This window comes from Gambusia affinis, linkage group LG12 (assembly GCF_019740435.1).
Source record: "Gambusia affinis linkage group LG12, SWU_Gaff_1.0, whole genome shotgun sequence".
Classification (NCBI taxonomy): domain Eukaryota; kingdom Metazoa; phylum Chordata; class Actinopteri; order Cyprinodontiformes; family Poeciliidae; genus Gambusia; species Gambusia affinis.
In genome coordinates this window covers 17,947,746-17,965,821 of record NC_057879.1, presented here as the reverse complement: position 1 = coordinate 17,965,821, position 18,076 = coordinate 17,947,746, and the positions used below count along the sequence as shown (strand labels likewise).

Here is an 18,076-nt window from a genome sequence, read left to right as displayed (position 1 = left end):
CAGAAGTTAAAAAAAGGACTGTCATGTGTTTCTATTTCTTTGAAACAGATAATTCTTCATAGACGTTGAACGGCCTGCTCTAAGCAACAGCAACCACAAGGTGGCGGCGTTTCATCGTGAAATTTTAAAAACAGCTATTCTGTTTCTGTGGTGTCATATTTCAATAAAAAAAATACTACATAGATAGCATTACATACAATATATCGGAACATAATACACATGTAAATGAATAAAAAGATCTTTGTCAGTATATTGATTCTTAGCCAATAAAACAATAATAAAAAACAACAAGGAGGAAATACATAAAAATCTACATCAAATATGTAACTCAACAAACTTAGCCAACAAATTAACAATTAATAAATATATTTAATAATTAGTTCATGGTCAAATGCTGCAGTTTTTTGTGACCTGTCAGATTCAGCCCTCAGTGTATGGAGCTCTGAAGGTGACTTACTGTGGAAGTTAAGTTTACAGCCACAGTCCATCCCATGAACAAATAAGCTGAGAAAGTAGGACTTTAACTTGATATGACAGTCATGGAGAACAGTGAAAAGGAGGGAAGTTTGCTTTTTTAATCATTGCTAAAATGTAGTGAAACAAGTATAGAAGTTAGTGTGCTTGTGTGCGGCAAAAATCATGAACCATCATGAATGATCGATAAGAAAAACCTATCCGCATATCTTGAGCATATTCTTCAGTCATTCATGCTGATGTGGCAAGCTTTTCAAAAACAGAAAGTAGCTCAATTTGTTTATTTATTTATTTTTCTTTGTTTGTTTTTATCTGGCAAACTGTTATATTCCCTGTCTTTCAGAGTCATGCGGGAAATATGAGCTTCTTCAACCAGTTTAATAAATCTTCTGGTCGCCTTCATTCAACAATGCGAATGACTCAGATCTTCCAGTAGTGGCACCCACATCATCCAACAAAAACTTGAATGGATGTGGAAGAGAGAGAGGACAGCTGCTTACTGAAATATAAAGCAGTCTTCTCCAACAATCAAATTCAAAAGCCTGTACACTTACTGACAGCTCTGGTTAAAATTCATAAAAAGCTTAAAAATAAATCCATACCTCTTTTGCTGTAAAAAAATGTTGTAGTAAAAAAAAAAGAAAGAAAAAACATTTGTGCTTTTATTCAATAAGAAAACAATACTATTTTTACCAAAGAAACAATCAATCAAAGTCAGAAGGAGGATCTTAGTGCTGTCAATCACTCTCATGCTCTCCCACTCCCGCTTGCTCTTTGCTAAGGTACAGTTGGTTCACCACGACATAGCTTGCCACCAATCCCACAGCTAATTAGCATGGTCATGATGATAATTGATAATGTTTTCCTGAAATGGTAAGTTGTTTCTCGACCATTCGCACATTAAACAATGCTTACAGGGGACTGATTGGCTCCTCCTGGCTCCGATAGGTTGTTTCTGGGAGCGGTATATTTTTACAGGCAGCAATAGTAGCACTGGGAGGAAGTCGAGGAGCTCAATTTTTTTTTTTACAAATTACCTGTCTCATGCCAATGACATGATGGCAATTTTAATAAATGTTGGAAAAACATATTTTTGTAAAAGTTACATTCTGCAGCTTCAAATAAGAAGTGATTTTGCATTTAGGAGCATTGTGCATTTTGTAATTACATTCCCATCATGCCACTCTCAACCTGTAAATCCTGAACACACTGATCTGTTAGGATACCATTCACCTTGCTCAAAGCTGAGAACAAGGCGTTCGGTTGTGAAACAGGATGTGACAGGTTGAGAAAGGGTTGCCTATTGGATTAAAGACAGTTCATTCATTTACTTTTTAGGTGTTTACTGCGTAACCCATCGGGATGCCATGGAAACTGCATGCTTTGGCAAGTGAAGATGGCTCAGAGCCAAAGAGCAGAGGGCCTGGATGGTAAAGCTAAAGAGGAAAGAAAAAAGCTGAATGATCCAACCTGAGTATAAATTATATTGTTGCACATAAGAGATCAAAAACAATGGACATGTGTGGTATAGTGTAATCAGTTAAGATTTTGTTTAGGTTTAGCAGCTTTAGGCTTGCCTTTGGGCAGCCAGATGGTGAAACGCAAGATAACGTCACTGACGTCTGTAATTAAAACTAATTAATGGGTGCCAGACAGTTTCTAACGAATGCTTGAGGCTTTTCACCTCACCTAGTGTTGGAAACAAGACCTAGAATGTTTTTATTAGACATGTGGTGGATTTTGACAGTAAGAGATCAAAAACATGGGATGGTGTAGCTAATTTAATCTAATTTAGCTAATTTAATCTAATTTAGCTTTTTATAATTATTGTGGCTTGTTGAGAAAAAAAACATAGAACATCCATTCATTTTGTTTCAGTCAGGTATTTTTTGACCTTTACAGTCAAAAATGTAGATATTTTATTACTCTCAGATCGGAAGAGTGAAGAAGTAACATTTACAGAACCTCTCTGACAGTGTGAAGTAGGCTAAAATATATAAAATGAAAATCAGGGTTAAGAAATGAAGGAACAGGATGACATCTATTACTCTGGAAAGGTGTCACAGCCATTTATCAAGTTTTTTTGGGCTCACTCCTGCAAATGACAGTGAGGGCTATCATTCACAAAACATGGAACAGTGTTTTTATTCTAAATTAAATCTTCTACAACGAACTGTCTCCAGAAGCCACCCGCTTTATAACTACAGTCCACCTGTGCATAATATGATCTCAGTATAAATATAAATGCTCCATAAAGACCCTTTTTTTGTAAGGGTCCCCAGAGCTGCTGGCCTACCACAATTATTTGAAGAGTACTCCAAAGAAGGTAATAAAAGAAACAAAGACAAAATCTAAAGATCTGCAGGCTTCAGTCACCTCATGCTTTTTTTTTTCTTTTAATTGCTTGGTGTTTAACATTTTGGTTGTTGTTTAAAACACATCTCGAGAGATGTTTATGAGCAGACCTGAAGCAGCAATCAGAAATGAGCAGTGGCATTTACAATCTGATATGATCCTAGATGTTTTTTTCTTTTTCTTTTGCTTCCCCAGCGTATTCTCTTCTCGACCAACTACTGCATGTGAAAGAGCGTAAGAAAATACAAATGACTGTTATAGATGATGGATGTTGCTAAATTGCTAAGTGTTTTCATATATTCTGGGATGTTGTCAGGTCTCCTTGGTTTTATCATGACATTCTGACAGCATACCTTCAGGTTGACCAGCCATCATCCCATATCCTTCAGCTGCACCGCTATTCTGTCACATTCAAGCATTTAATAGCAGGCCTTGTCTAAATATTATTCCTCAAAGTGTTAACAGGGACGGGCACCATTTACAGTTTGGCTCTAATGGTCATTCTTAGGGGAACATCATATATAATAGGAGCTATTCACCTCATGCAGCTAATTTATAATGTTCCAGGATCATCCACACAGTGCTTATAAGGTATAAAAAGATGGGAAATGTGTGAGTATTATGAGATGGGATATGTATTTATTTTTCCAAAAGATGATATTTCTTGTATTGTTTCCTAATATTTTCATCCCTCTTTAAATGATTTTACTGTATTGTGTTTCTTGAATGGTCTGACCATTACTCTGATTGTTTGGTGTTTTGCTCATGTCAGTATTGCAGAAATCTCAGTTTCTTGCAGCAGGAACTGACAAAAACATTGAAATAACAGCAACTTCTTTCTTAATTGGTGTAAACCATTTCATAAGAAGGCCTTTGCCAGAGGTTTGGAAATTTTTCACTAGTGAGATGCTAAGTCTCACCCCTTTCTCATCCCCTTGCTGCTTTAATGAGTCTTCTCTGTGCCTTGAACTTTCTACATTTTACCACACTGCACACTTACATTTTACTACCACCACATACTTCTACTTTAAATTTAATATATTATGTTAAAGTTCAAGAAAACTTCTAGTTTATTCACGCACACATTTTTAATACATTCCATGATGAGTTTACAACATACTGTTTTACCAGATAATACAGATCGCAGATCGTGCATAGATGTAAGTTAGAGGAACATTTCACTGTTTTTAAGTCTTTTCACAAATAAAAAATGGAGAAGTGTGGCATGCTTTTGTATTCTATTCTAAATTAAATCTTCTACAATGAACTGTCTCCAGAAGCCACCCGCTTTATAACTACAGCCCACCTGTGCATAATATGATCTCAGTATAAATATAAATGCTCCATAAAGTCCCCAAACATTTGAATTAATAAACAAACAGCGACATGAAGATCAAGGAACACAGCAGACAGATCAGGAACAGAGTTTTCATCATAGAAATAGTGAAGGAGCTGCAGAGATCTACAGCACAGGTGAGCAAATCTGTGTGCACTGTGTTCTGACAACCTGTGCTACCTCATCAGATTTTCCTACCGTAGCACAGATAGATATCTATGTCTATATGTCGGTGCTCCCAGTCTAAAACTTCTACCATCATGCTTACAAACCGAAAACTATAGCAGGTTATGTTAATATTAAATATTATCATTGGATACTATTCTTTGAGTGACAAGGTCGAAGCTTAGGAGTTATCATTGGAATAATTTATATACACGAGAAAACTGCAAAAAATATTAGAAAGGTTGCATGGATGGATGGATGACAGTGGCTGGACAAACTCGCAAGATATTTTAAAACTCAAAATGCACATTTCACTTTACGCTGACCCAGAAGAAGAGCTGTTGAATATAACAATTTCCGACAATGAGCTGATCTTATTCATTTTGCCACATTTTTCTGTTGGATAATAAATTAAGGAGCAAAAAAAAATCTGAAGAACCACTTTGGAGCCGACACTTTTTAGTGATCCAAGCCAAAAGAGCCCAGTTCTCTAAAAAGTGCCAGAACTCCCACCTCCCCGAGCTCAGACAGGTGGTCAGTCCCACAGTGACCTATGTGTGTAAATATCCATGTTAGAATGTCCCAGTCAGAGTCTAGACATACATCCAATGGAAAATGGAAAATATTTTAAAAACAATTATTTTCACTATTCCTGTCTTTCTAGTTTGGCTGGTCTTCAGCTATATTTGGAAATGGACAATATTCTAACTGTAAAAAAAAAAAAACAGAAAAAAGAAAAATCGTGATGTATACTTTTGCTTCTGCTTCACGATGACTTCCTATTAAACTGCATCATATAGCCCCAAGCAGAGGTGGGTAGCAAATAATTTTTAAAACACCAGAATTTGCACAAAACTTTGTATTGTGTATCTGTTTGAGATCATTGTTTTGAGTATTAAATCAGATATGTTGAAGTAGTGCTAGTCTTAATTGAGTACCTCTGTTCTCAAAACAGAACATGACTTTTAAAAGAATAACAATAACAGCTGAAAATGTTCTTATGGCATGAACACACAAGGCAGAGTATGTAACAAACTTGTTTTCCCCAAGGTATCTATAAAACCAAAGGATGTGTTCAGAAAATCCTTTCTACAGAAAGATACAACAACCTGATGTCGATTTCTGTGGAAAGTAACTCTATTTGGTTCCCTCAGTAAATACTTCACTTCTCAGTTTCACTAATCACATCAGCATTTGTCTGTTTAGCAGTTAAGCCCTCAAACTGATGGTTGCATCACATCCACAGTGTAGACACAAATCTTATGGCGCTGCCACATGTGAAACGTTAGCCTCACATTAGGCAATTTCTTCTGGAGCAGAATGGCCATAATTTCACTCAACACTATAACCTCTTCCTCCAGCAGCACAACCAAGGACAGTTTGCAGAAGCATTAGGCTTCAATAATGAAATAAACACCACAGTGAAAAATGATTTCCATCCCTGCTGTCCCCATAGAGCCCAATATGGTTACGACAAACAAACACATTTTAGGAGCTTGATGTAAAATTAGATTCAGATCCGGTAAGATCGAAGATTTGTCAGCAATTTAGATATTTTGTGTTCCACCCCTGTTCGCTCCTGCTATTTATGACTTTCATTCAGCTTACACACATATTTAATATAGATATATATTTACCAATAAAATGATGTTAGAACCTAAACATTGTCTCCTTTTATGAAAACCGTCACTTTGATGGTTTTCACAAAACCTTCAATGTGAAGTATGACATCCTTTGATGTCCAGTGTCATCACTAGGGACACTTTTCATAGACGTTCACCAAAAAACAAAAAAAAGCTGCAGGGATATCAGTGTTTATTTATTTAAAATGACTCAATACAACCGTAGTGACCATGCAGCCATAATAATGCCAATTTTTTTAAGACACGTACTATGATATTTATACTGAAATCAGCTATAAATTGCATCTGTCAAATAAAATGAAATGTAAGATTACCAAGACACTGAAGAACGTCAGTGAACCTTTTCAGATGTATAACTACAAACTTTGGGTTATATTTTATTTGGATTTCAGTGATATAACAACACAATGTGAACAATAGATTGGATGGAAAACATTTTTGAGCATTATTGAATCTTGATAAAGGGGCTTGTTAAAAAAAATTATTTTATCATTAAGTAAGTCACATCTTATGTTCTTAGAAAAAATATTCTTTTTAAAGATTTACACAGATTACTCATAAAATATGCCTAATATCATGCTGTTTCCCCATTTTCAGCCATAAAAGTCTTGACCTATCAATGTGTGGACTCCATTTAACTTAAAAAGTTGTGGTGTCTGCCAGGAAGATCCCTAGTTGTCCAGTACAACTCACAGATGCTCAACTGGACTGAGATTGGGTTAATTTTGTTTTACTTCAGTGCTGCTCAACCCCTACCTGAGTCCTGTTTTGCTTTGAAGCAAGATGTATTATCCTCCCGAAAGAGGTCACAGCAATCAGGAGCATCTATGTGGAGAAATATTGCTTATACATTTAGCAGATCAGTTCAGTTTTTACCAGCCCAGTTTGACCCAAAGCTTCCCAGAAGTACTCTAAAGAAACAGGTGACAGAGCAATCACAGTAGCTCCTCTTCCTCTTTAGCACTGAATCAGCAGAAATTCTTGACAGTTCATCAAAAAACAAATTTTTCCTCTTTGTCTGAATTTTTTCCCTAAATGTTTTTATAATTTAGAGGAATAATTTAATCCATTTTTATTTGTATTCAGCACTTTTAAGAATTCTTGATAAATTGACTTTTGGTAGACATTTTAATGCTTCCCTGTTGTTTCTGTTTTTAATAATTTCAGTACTAGTGTGTATGGCTTTTACTTTTGATCAGTTTTGTTATTTTTATACAGTATAAATAAGAGGACAAACACCCATATTTCCCTGCTTGCAAATGAGAATAGAAGTTCTGTTTGCTGTCAGTCACATTGAGCCCAATCAATTAATAAAATTTTATTTGTATAGCACCTTTCATCAACAACGCATTTTAAAGTGCTTTACAAAAACACAAAAGTATAAAGTGATAGACCACAGTGTCAGCCCATGTGGAAGATAGTCTGACTTATTTTCTTTTAGTGTTTGAGCACAAAATTTTGCTATGCTCAACCAAAATAATAAATTTTTTACTGATAAATAAGTTATATTTCATGTTTCAGATCAATATGTATGCAAACATAGTACGCTGCACAAAGACGTTTTAACCCCTAAACATACAGATACAAATTAAATTTTATATTTTCAAAAATAAAACATGTCTTTTTAAGTTCTGTAGTAAAAAAAGTTTTTTGTCTTTCCATCTGCTTTTAACAACATAAGCTAAAATGAATATTATAAAATTTGTTGAAAGACTGTTAAATGAGTTTGTTTCTCTTTGCTATGCTTTTTCCTTCATCCACCAGAGAAAATCAGTCATAAAAACGTACTGAGTGCATTGCAAGAAGTTTTTTTAAATTTAAAAAACGTAAAGTTTTCACCTTAAATATACATGTACATTCGATTATCAGTGTCTTTGCGGTGTGCAAAACGTGCAGCGTCAGTGCAGTGAACAGATTTTTGTCCTGGATTTCTCCTCTGTGTGAGTGTGTACCTGAGAGGCGCATCTGTCCTTCCTCCTGCTGCTGACGTCGCAGCAGTCGGAGGTTTTCCCTCGTAGGCTGAAGTCAGACTGCTGGAGATATCTGAAAAGGAGGAGGAGGAGCTGTCAAAGTTTGACTTTCTCGGAGAAGGAAAACTATTCCACACATCGACTCGGGAATTAGATTAAATTAAGGTGTTTGTTTATATCCAGTCGGGATATCGCGTCCTGTTGACATGGAATGACACCGCGCTCTCCATACAGGAGCTTCGAAAACACCATGGCAGCCCTTTTTCTGCGGTGGATCAGTCTCACCTCTCTGTTCTGCGTTGGCTCCTGTGTTCTGGCGGAAAAGAAAGGTATGCTTGGGAAATGTGTCTCAAAAAGCAAAACGCCAGCGGGGCTTTCGTTTCCCTATTTGCCTGTCCTGCTTTTTCTTAAATGTGAGAGAGACGGAGACGGAGCTGCGCGGAAACTTGATCCTACATGGGAGAAAAGTTTCTCACAGTCCCGCTGTTCGCCCTGTGACCTGTTGTAAAGCTAGATTTGAGTACAACATAGTAACTGCCACGACAATTGAAAGTGTGATTACCAGAGGTTATAATTAGTTGGTTAATTGAATGATTGAGGAAGTAAACATCTGTTAGGATCCAAGTGTGAAATTTTGAACCAGACTGATGAAGACGACGGTGGTGGTGATGAAGATGGGAAATGATGTTGGTTGAGCAATATTTTGGATTCTTTCCACTCTGTATGATATTGTTTTAAAGAAAATCATATTTTCTAGATTAAAAGTTACAATTTTGAACAATTAGTTGCATAGAAGATAATCGTGAATAAGTACACACACACGCACGCACACGCCCACACACACACACACACACACACACACACACACACACACACACACACACACATATATATATATATATATATATATATATTTTTTTTTATATATATAAACAAGGAAACGGATATTTTAAAAGTTGACTGCACTATATACATTTTTTTTAAAATACTTCATCCAGTTTTGAAATAAATAAAAAGGCCACATCTTTTAAAGAGTGATATTCTCTTATGCTACAGTACAAACCTCAAATAACTTACCTGGTGAAATAGAGGTTTTAAGGGAAAGTTAAGGTCATCAACTTTGCAACTGCTAAAGTCAAACTTTTCATTCTTTACTCTTGATGCCTTCAGTTGAAGAGAACTCCACATGTTAGCTTTAGTTATTAGTTATGGTTTACATGACGACGTGCTTAGAATATATAGATTTTTTTAAATGTTTAGCTTCTCCTTCTTTTATGCCTTAATCACAAATGGATTCTAACTTTTTATTTCTTCTTAACATTTAGGTCAAACCAGATGAGAAAAATTATTATAACTGCTATACTTACATAACTTCTCTTCAGAAACATTGATTAGATAAAATGCATGCAAATAGCTACCAAATAGTTAAATTTGATTTACATGTTTACTTGAAGTTATGTTCTATGGTGGCCCTGAAGCAGCAGGGTTTTGTCTATTACTTAACTATTTCTTATGTTTTGTCTTTAAATATCTTTTATATAATTTTAGTTGGTCTAAGTGAATCAAAGTTCATGAAGGCCAGATGTGAGGGGAGAAAGTGACCAGTTGTATCACTTTACTCCCTAATGACTGTAACTTCCTATTCTCATGAATCATAATGGTTCAACACTCATATCTTGTCTGTGCTGTTTGTCCCAATGAGTAGATGACCACATGTTTCAGTTCCAGCAGCCCACATGAGCATCTTTGCTCCAATCAATGTATGTTTTACATATTTATTTATATACTTGTTAACTATAACCATTGTAAGCATATTTGTGACCCAAAAGAAGTCAGCTTATATCTCAAGCAGTAACATGTCTTCCACCACAAATAATAAATTAGGAATTTTATTAAGACCAGATGAGGTGAATAATGAGCAGCTGTACTGACAGACATGTTGTACTATTTGGTTTATTGCTGTTCTGGGGCAGGACAGATGTTTCCATGTAGCAACTATCCTCACTGTCCAGTTTAATATGAAACCTTCTTCATGTTGCATGTTGTAAATCTTGGTATGGTTACATAACAGAGAACCAAAGAAATATTGGTGTGCATTAAAAATTGTAGCAGTTGAAATTAGCTCAATGTATTTTTGTTTTCAGCCTTTTTGTAGAAACAATCCTTACCTCGGGCTCCGGTATATTAAATTTATAAAATGTGGTGAGGTCCATTGAGGTTATTTGATTAGTCTATTTGTGACTGGAGTGGAACTGGATGTGATTGCTGCATTTTGTTCCTATAAGAAGTGTTTTACCAGTAGTAAGCTGCTAAAGTGGTGATTATCCTGCCTCTGCCAAAAAGTTTACCTGTGAAAGATCAGACTAATCATATGAGCTTGTCTAAGATAAATCAGTAATCCCTAATGCTTGAAGCATGATTTGGCTAAAAATCACCTGCTGATGCCAGTATGTTTTGTCTAAATTAGTTAGTTCATTCCGATTCTTGACACAATGAAATTTAAAGATGGTATAGGTTCTATTAAGCTTTATGTATTCTCTTTTGTTAAATGTTGAGCTGATTCATGGCAAAATTTTCCAGCTTGAAGGACAATTCAAAATTTCAGCTAAGTGTTTTTCCTGGTGTGTTCAGAGTCTTAAGAAACCAGCTTCTTTCATCGGTCCATCTGTTTTTTTCCCTTCTTCCCTATAAACCATGCCTTTTTCCATTCATTAAAGCCAATCTCCTAAGAGCGATAGTGAAGTGCAGCTTGTGATCCAGTGTAATCTTAGACCCACAAGAGGTCCTGCTGCTGCTGATGCTACTGCAACTTCAGTTTCCTGTCCCTCTGACGAACAAACCAGACTTACATCTGCTGCAGCCATTGTTGGGGAAGAAAGGATTTTTTTGTTAAAACTGTGGGGGATGGAGTGTAATTTCTGGTCATCTTCAGCATGGCTTTGAGAACCTGTATCACGTCTGAGTGGTAGTAATTTTATAGAACTGCTGGCAAGGTGCAGGATTTCAAGACAATAGTGGCTTTGTAGAGAGTAGGTCATCTGGCATCAGTGATACTTTGCAGAGCAGCACAGATCCGCAACCTGATGCAGACACACCTGAAAGCAGGTATGCAGGTCTTCTGCATCAACAGTTTTATTATTTAGCTTCCTTTTCACTGTTAGGAGATTTTGAAAAACAGTGAGTCTAGTGTAAATCAAGTGACACTGCTCTTATTCACCGGTTAATTATGTATCTTGTTGCACTTCAGTAGTTTGTATACCTCCAGCATGGAATAAGTGAGTTAATATGTAGTTACTCATTGAACAGATTTGCTCCCTTTGTTTGTTCATGGTAACAAAGTCATCCACAGCATTTATGGCCTTTCCATGATCGTCTGGTTGTGTCAAGTGGAAAGAAACCCAGCCGTCTAGGCTGGAAAAAGGCCCTGTGCTATCTTCTCATCAGCTTTAGTGTTGTGTTAACAGGAAAAGCATCCTACATCTAATTCAATTAATAACCCTCTGTGTAGGGGGATGTTTTTGCTTTAGAGAAAGAAATTCTTTTACTTGTGGTCATATTTTTATTGCATGCCATTGTAATGTTAAGATAATTATATTTTTAAAACATAAGTTCCCTTTTTACTGTAGGAATAACTCCTGATGAAAAGCTGATACAAAATCTACTGCTTTTGATTTTAAGCAATGCTTTACTAAATGAGGTAATTATATGATTGTTTATTTGCCACAGATTGAAAGATTAAAGAAGAAATATTTAGCTCATCAGGAAGAGATCAATGAAATCAAAAAGCTTGTCTAAAGCCTTTATCCATAAAATAACAATAGCAAGAACAACATTGCAGTGTCATATTAAATTGTCAGTATATCTTCTACACATTTTGCTAATTGTGGCTTTAAAATAGCATTACTGTTATAGTCATGACTCTTGGCTATCTTTTTGTATCCACATCATTGCTCTCTGTCTGTTCCCAAAGTAACATTTTGTTATGCAAATATTTCTTATTTAGGTTACATTAGGACAGAATTTTGAGGCAAAAAAAAAAAAGCCATTTTCACTTATTTTACTGTGGGATGAAAAGACTAAGACTTGCAGCAGCAAAATAACCATTAAAATAGATCCACTAAGCTATGAATATCTTTTACTACTAATTGTAAATGAAAACACATGATTTTCTCAAACTTGTATGTAGTAGCGGGTGGAAGAAGGGAGGAACTGCATTATTCTATACTTTATGCACTTGGTCACTGAACTTCACTTTCCTCTGTAGGAAGGTTGTCATGGAAGCTATAACTTTTAAAATTTGAGTATACTTTCTTACCAAAAACTATTCCATCCTGTTTTTGGTATTTTGATTTCAAACTATTTTTAAATATTATGCAATTAACTACTACTTTGAGATTAAGTCATAAAAATGAAATGGGTTGTAGTTCTAAACAGAAGATAAAGACAAGTCTTGATATTTAGAGCTCTGCACTGCTATAAATGTTGGAATATTTTAATTTAGAACAAAGCTTTGCAGTCGATTCATGCTAGTTCTTATGGGTTCTAATGTTTAATGTTAATCTGCAATCACTACACACATTTTCTATTATTTGTGGCAATTAAAGAATCATATTTCTTTCCAATGAACAAATATGTTTTATTTGCATTAAGTGGTGGTGAGCTAATTAAAGTGAAGAAAACCCGGAAAATTGGGGCAGGGATGAAAACACAAAACATCAGTCAGAATGTTTCAGTTTTTTCATATTTTTGATTGTTTAAATGTCCATCAAAGAGAGCCTATATCCTGCTGCTTTTAGCTACCGCTGCTTCAATGGAAGCATCCAAACTGCAGGTGAGAGACTCTCCCCATTATCTCGCGGACCTCCTGTCGGTCTGTCATCTCCTATTGTGACCCACAGGTCGCTCTGAGGGGTAGAGCTACAATGTGCGCCCGCCCGCAGAAGAAATCCCCTGCAGGGAGGAAAACAATGGATTCACAAACAAACCTCCATCCTAAAGTATTTCAGAAGACACCATTGTTTAAAGGGTGGTGCCTGATTATTGAAACTGGCTTGCCTAATGCGGATTAGCATATTTTCTGATTACTTCTTATTAGCTATTAAATTTTTGTCCATGGATATTTTAAACTTAATTTTTCCAGTTGACTTTAAATAAATGGGATTTGCATGCTCTTCTCATTAGCTTGGAGGACTTTCCTACTTCAGATAAAGAAGCCCCGTTTAGCAGTTTTAGGAGGTTTTGACTCATGAGGGTGACAAAATTATAGTCTGTTGTAAAGAAGTTTCAACACTTCTTCTCTTACGCCTAAGATCAAAGACAAACATGAAGATTTAACTGTTATTGCCACTGAGCTGAAATGGCTTGACTCAACTTGCAATTTCTTCAGGCAGTACATGATTTTGTAAACCTGAGTGCAGAGATCTGTTTGATTTAAAAACAAAATAAAAACACTTAACTTTGTGTACCTTTTAAATGAATCCTGATCAGACTTGTCTACCCATCACATTTAACACCCAGATGCCCATCAGAGAGTTAATGAGGCAAATACAAAAAAAGGGAAATGTCTTGCTTCATTACGTCTTGGAGGTTTTTGGTATATACCAGGAGAACAGATAAAATAAGACAATATTTTGCAATGAGCTTTTACAAATATGACAACTTTCAAATACTGTACAAAAACCCAGATGTTAATCAAAAGCCTGTAGTACCTCTCTGGATTTTAGATCAGAGACCCTGTTCCATCTCTAAATGGTTCGAGTCAGACTCCAAAACAAGTTCTCAGCTTACACTGGCTATTGTGTTGAGCTTCTCCAATAGAAGTGTCTTTTACATAAAATTCTAAGACTGAAAACTAAGCAGCATAAATGCAGGCTTTCAAACTCACTTCCAGATTGGAAAATGACATGCTAGCAAGACAGACAATCTGTCAAAGAGAAAGAAAAGTAAAATAAAAAAATCTGTTTCACACATGACTGCAGAAGCCCAAATCTTTGGACAAAAGGCTTTTTATTTAGGTCTTTGTTGTCTCCTTTGACACTAGCTTATCTGTCTTCCTTGACCTTAACTTGCCTTGTAGACATGACTTTACAGCCCCATGTAAACAAAGAGGAGAAAAAAATCCTGTTAGTTGAAAGTTACAATGGTTAGAAGGCAAAAAGACATTTAGATGGTTGATATATCACCAAAGAAACAAGACCAAGAATGGTTGACAAAAGCTAGTGACAACTATTATTTATACCTGCTTGTAACAAATTAATTAGTTTGGCTAATGAGCATAAATGCTTGGGTTTATATGGTTGCTGGATTAAACCAACCATATAATCTTCACCTGTTTGTGGGAATTTTTTCAAATATTTAAAATCACACTCAGTTTGTGTGGTGATTTTGGTATTCCCCTATTTATTTTGTTCATAGCCCGCTATTAAAATCAAGATCTTAAATTTTGTCGCATGTAATATAACTTACGGAGTTGTAACCATACTAAATTGTGTTCTCAACGTTTATACCACAGTTTCTGCCCTTTTCAAAATTCAAGTTTAAAGTTCTAGGAACATCCCGGATTTATTAAAGTCATTAGGGTTCCTTTTGTAGAAGTGCTAAATTGGTATCAAAAAACTTTATCCACTCTGACTAGTAAATCCTAATGTGTAAACTGAATTTGCAACGGTCAGAGTTTGGTAGCCTATTTACCACGATGAACCTTTAACCTGCCAAAACTAATTTTGTTTCTGTTTTTAGTTAAACTCACATAGTTTGCGTATAAAAAGCTCCAGATCCCCATGGCTGAACATTTTTGAAATTGCTCTGTGAATTTCAACAACTCCACTGAGCTCTGAATTCATTTCCTAGTGGGACTTTGAGCAGAACATCTTTATTACACTGTGTTTTTTTCATAAGTGAAGCCAGACACACATAAAATAAACAAATAAAACTTTAGTCATGATCAAAATAACAACACTACAGAGAACTGTACTCTCCTTTTCTCATTTGCAGGGTCATAACCAATAAACCTGTTATTGCAGCAGCCTGAGTTGTTAGTTGAGACCACACATTTTTAGTGTGTAACCAAGTACTTCATCATATTACAGCTCTGTGCCACTTAAAGCATCATTAGATGGCCATTGTCTGCAACTGTACTTTAATTTCATAACAAATCACTTGAAGCTTAATGGCTGCGTGACTAGTGGGAAAACTGGAAGGGTTGAAATGCTCTAGAGTGTATTCTTGGAGTTGAGCCAGGAAGTGAGGATTAGCCCTTTGGACCCACAATATATCCACTACATCAACAACCTCCTCCAGAGCTGATTAACTGGCAACCTGATGTTTTATTTTTTAATATGTATCCACTGGATTTATTTATATCTGAACATTATTGCAATAAGCAGGTGCCAAGAAGATTTGCAAAAGATTAAAAACTCTGAAAACCATATTGGATTTTCAGGTCAATGGAGACGTCACCAGCTAAGTGAATTGGATTTAACCATTGAGGCTGGGCTTTTAAAGTTCAGGTACAGGTGGGAGACAAATTAAATGATGAAAAGTTGTAGGGGTTTTTTGTTCTGCCTAATGCCCTTTTCCAGGGTGAGAGGTCACTAGAAAGTAATTTACTCTAAAGTAAAGGCCCCAGTTGTTCTTAACAGTCAACCTAATCCTATGATTAAAAAAAGGAAGCAATTTTAGAATGACGAAGGTGGCCTCCTCTAGAGCGATGTTTAAGAAGATTATTAGTTATGTGGAATGACTGAAGGTCTCTACATCCTTTGTACTTCAATGACTTTCATTCCTCCTACATTGTACTCAGAAAAGTACATTTTAGTGGAGAAGTGATAGTGAACTGGTTTATAGCTTTGGTTAATTGTGTACTCAGAGGAGAATAAATAAATAAAAGGATTGAAGTGACCAGCATATCAACGAAGGTTTTGTGTCATTATTGTACTTTAAAGATTAATTATAAGGGAAGCCACATATCTCCCCACATAGTAGAATTTTGTGGCATATTTCTTACCAGGCTTGAGAACATTTTAAACCTGCTTTCACAACCAATGATCTGCTATAAAGCAGGGTAACTTTTACCTCAGTGGTCTGCTATAAAGAGTGAGCTTCTCACCGTATCTCCAAGGCTGAGCAAAGAGGCTGCTTGTATCCAAGATCTTGTTTATAGATAAGCTTGTAAATCAAGAGCTTTGCCTTTTGGCTTGCTCCTTCATCTCAACAACAGACAGACACATTCCTGCAGACAATGCCGAGATTCATCAGGTTGAGGATTTAAATCCAACTTCAATAACCACATTACAGTGCCATTTGGCAAGGCTCTTGATGCCAAGTAGCTTACTGAGGTACTAATCAATGTGTGAGCATTTTCACTGAAGGGAGCAGTCCATCTTTTTTTGTTTTTTGGGTGGGGTGATCTAATGATATAATATACAGCTGGTTTTATCACACCATCATACTTTATAGGTAGAGATTACCTGAAAATGTTGGATGGGATCTGTTTACCCTGACATCTCCTTCCTGTTGATACAAAAGTAAGGGTAGTCTCACATAAGGGCTCCAGTTATATAAAAACATCTTCTCTGGAAGCAGGCTTTGCATTTGAGACATTTTTTTTTCTATTTTCAAATACTTTTGACATGTTTTGCCTGAGAAACTGAATATTTAGTTATACTCCTGACAATGGAAATAGTATTTGATGTGCCAGTCACAATGACAATCTAATCATTTTAATTTTGACAGTATTGTAACATATCTGATGAGAGATTCAATCTGTTCACATTAAAATGGCAAAAGACCGAAAGTTTTTCCTCAACTAAGACAGATTGGTGAAGTTTAACCTTTAACCGAAATTTAGTGTTGCAGAGGTTACGAATCCTTGCTTGTACTTTGACTGTCAAGGATTCACTGTGTATTTCATAGACACTTCATCCAGGCCAGGGTCCTTGTGTTCAGCAGTGTAGCTGATAGTGAGAAAAGGAGTTTTGTCTGCCAAGTCTCTTTGATGACTGACGAAAAGCAGCCCAGCCTTTGCCTGAGTTAAATGCCTGAGTGTGTTTCTAGTTAAGAGGGTGGCCTTGAAACAACAACCCTCCTCAGTCATAATTATCTTAAACAAGCATTAGACATCATTGTGAGGATGCGCTAAACATGCGTGATGTGTCCTTTTGTTTTCTCCTTTTGGTCAACAGCATATCAACTCGCACATTAACAATGGATGCAATTTGAGCCGTCGGCTTAGGGGTGAGGTGCTAGCTGCAAAGCCAGTACAACCTTATGTCCTTCTTTTCTATTCACACTACAGCCAAATGTGTGCATGTGTGTATTTTTTGTTTGTTTGTTTGTTTTAGAGGTACTTGTAAATTTTACTAGAACTCCACAGGGGCAGGCATGCTTGGCAGTGGTACTCTGTAGCATTTGAGACATTTTTGTTGTATTTGTCATCATTCTGTTTCCAAGCTTTTCCTGTTCATATTAAATTGGTCATGTTTTAGATGAGAACAACAGCACATCTAACACAAAACAGTTCTAAGACATTAGAAATTATGTAATGTTCCCCTCTCCATATAAAACTCTATCAGTTTCTGACTCTTGGCCTCTGCCAGGATCAAGGAGGAAGAATTTACTCAGCAGTGGATTTGCTGCCCAATGATGTGCAAAGTTTTTTCTTTAAGAGGTGAGTAACGTCTGACCAGCAGTGAGGTTTAATAGACCAAAGCGTCATCTATATTCCTATATTCATTTTATGGGATCACTCTGGCTTGCTTTAAACATGACTAAGTTATAAATTAGCAGTTTGGTTGGCAGGCAACAATCTGAAACATTGGTTAGATCTACACAGAAAGGGACTAGTCACTTATTGGGCTAAAAATAAGAAGCTCTTGAGTAGAAAGGCTGCCTCAGAGAGTGTCTATCTCATAGCTGAAGTGAGAGTTATCTTTCCTCCTTGTTCGAGTGCTCCAACTTCACCCCATTGGTTCACTCTGGGAATGCTTGAACCAACAGGGAATTCCCAAACTACAGCTACATTCTCCTTCCAGAATAATGTGTGAAATGTGTGGGTCTGTGCACTCTTGTGGTTGGTGGGATTTTTTTTCTGTTTCTTTCCTCTGCTCTTCTTTTCCAGGCATGGCTCACTGGTG

At 36.2% G+C, this 18,076-nt stretch overlaps 1 protein-coding gene across 1 annotated transcript in view; it reads left to right on the top strand.

The window, feature by feature from the left end:
- Positions 1–8,011: 8,011 nt before the first annotated feature.
- Positions 8,012–18,076, top strand: part of egfra (epidermal growth factor receptor a (erythroblastic leukemia viral (v-erb-b) oncogene homolog, avian)) — a 40,665-nt gene continuing 30,600 nt past the window's right edge. Inside the window, exon 1 of the mRNA XM_044133989.1 lies at positions 8,012–8,272. Coding sequence (XP_043989924.1) covers positions 8,155–8,272 — 118 coding nt within the window. The 5' untranslated portion in view covers positions 8,012–8,154. The remainder of the gene's footprint in view (positions 8,273–18,076) is intronic.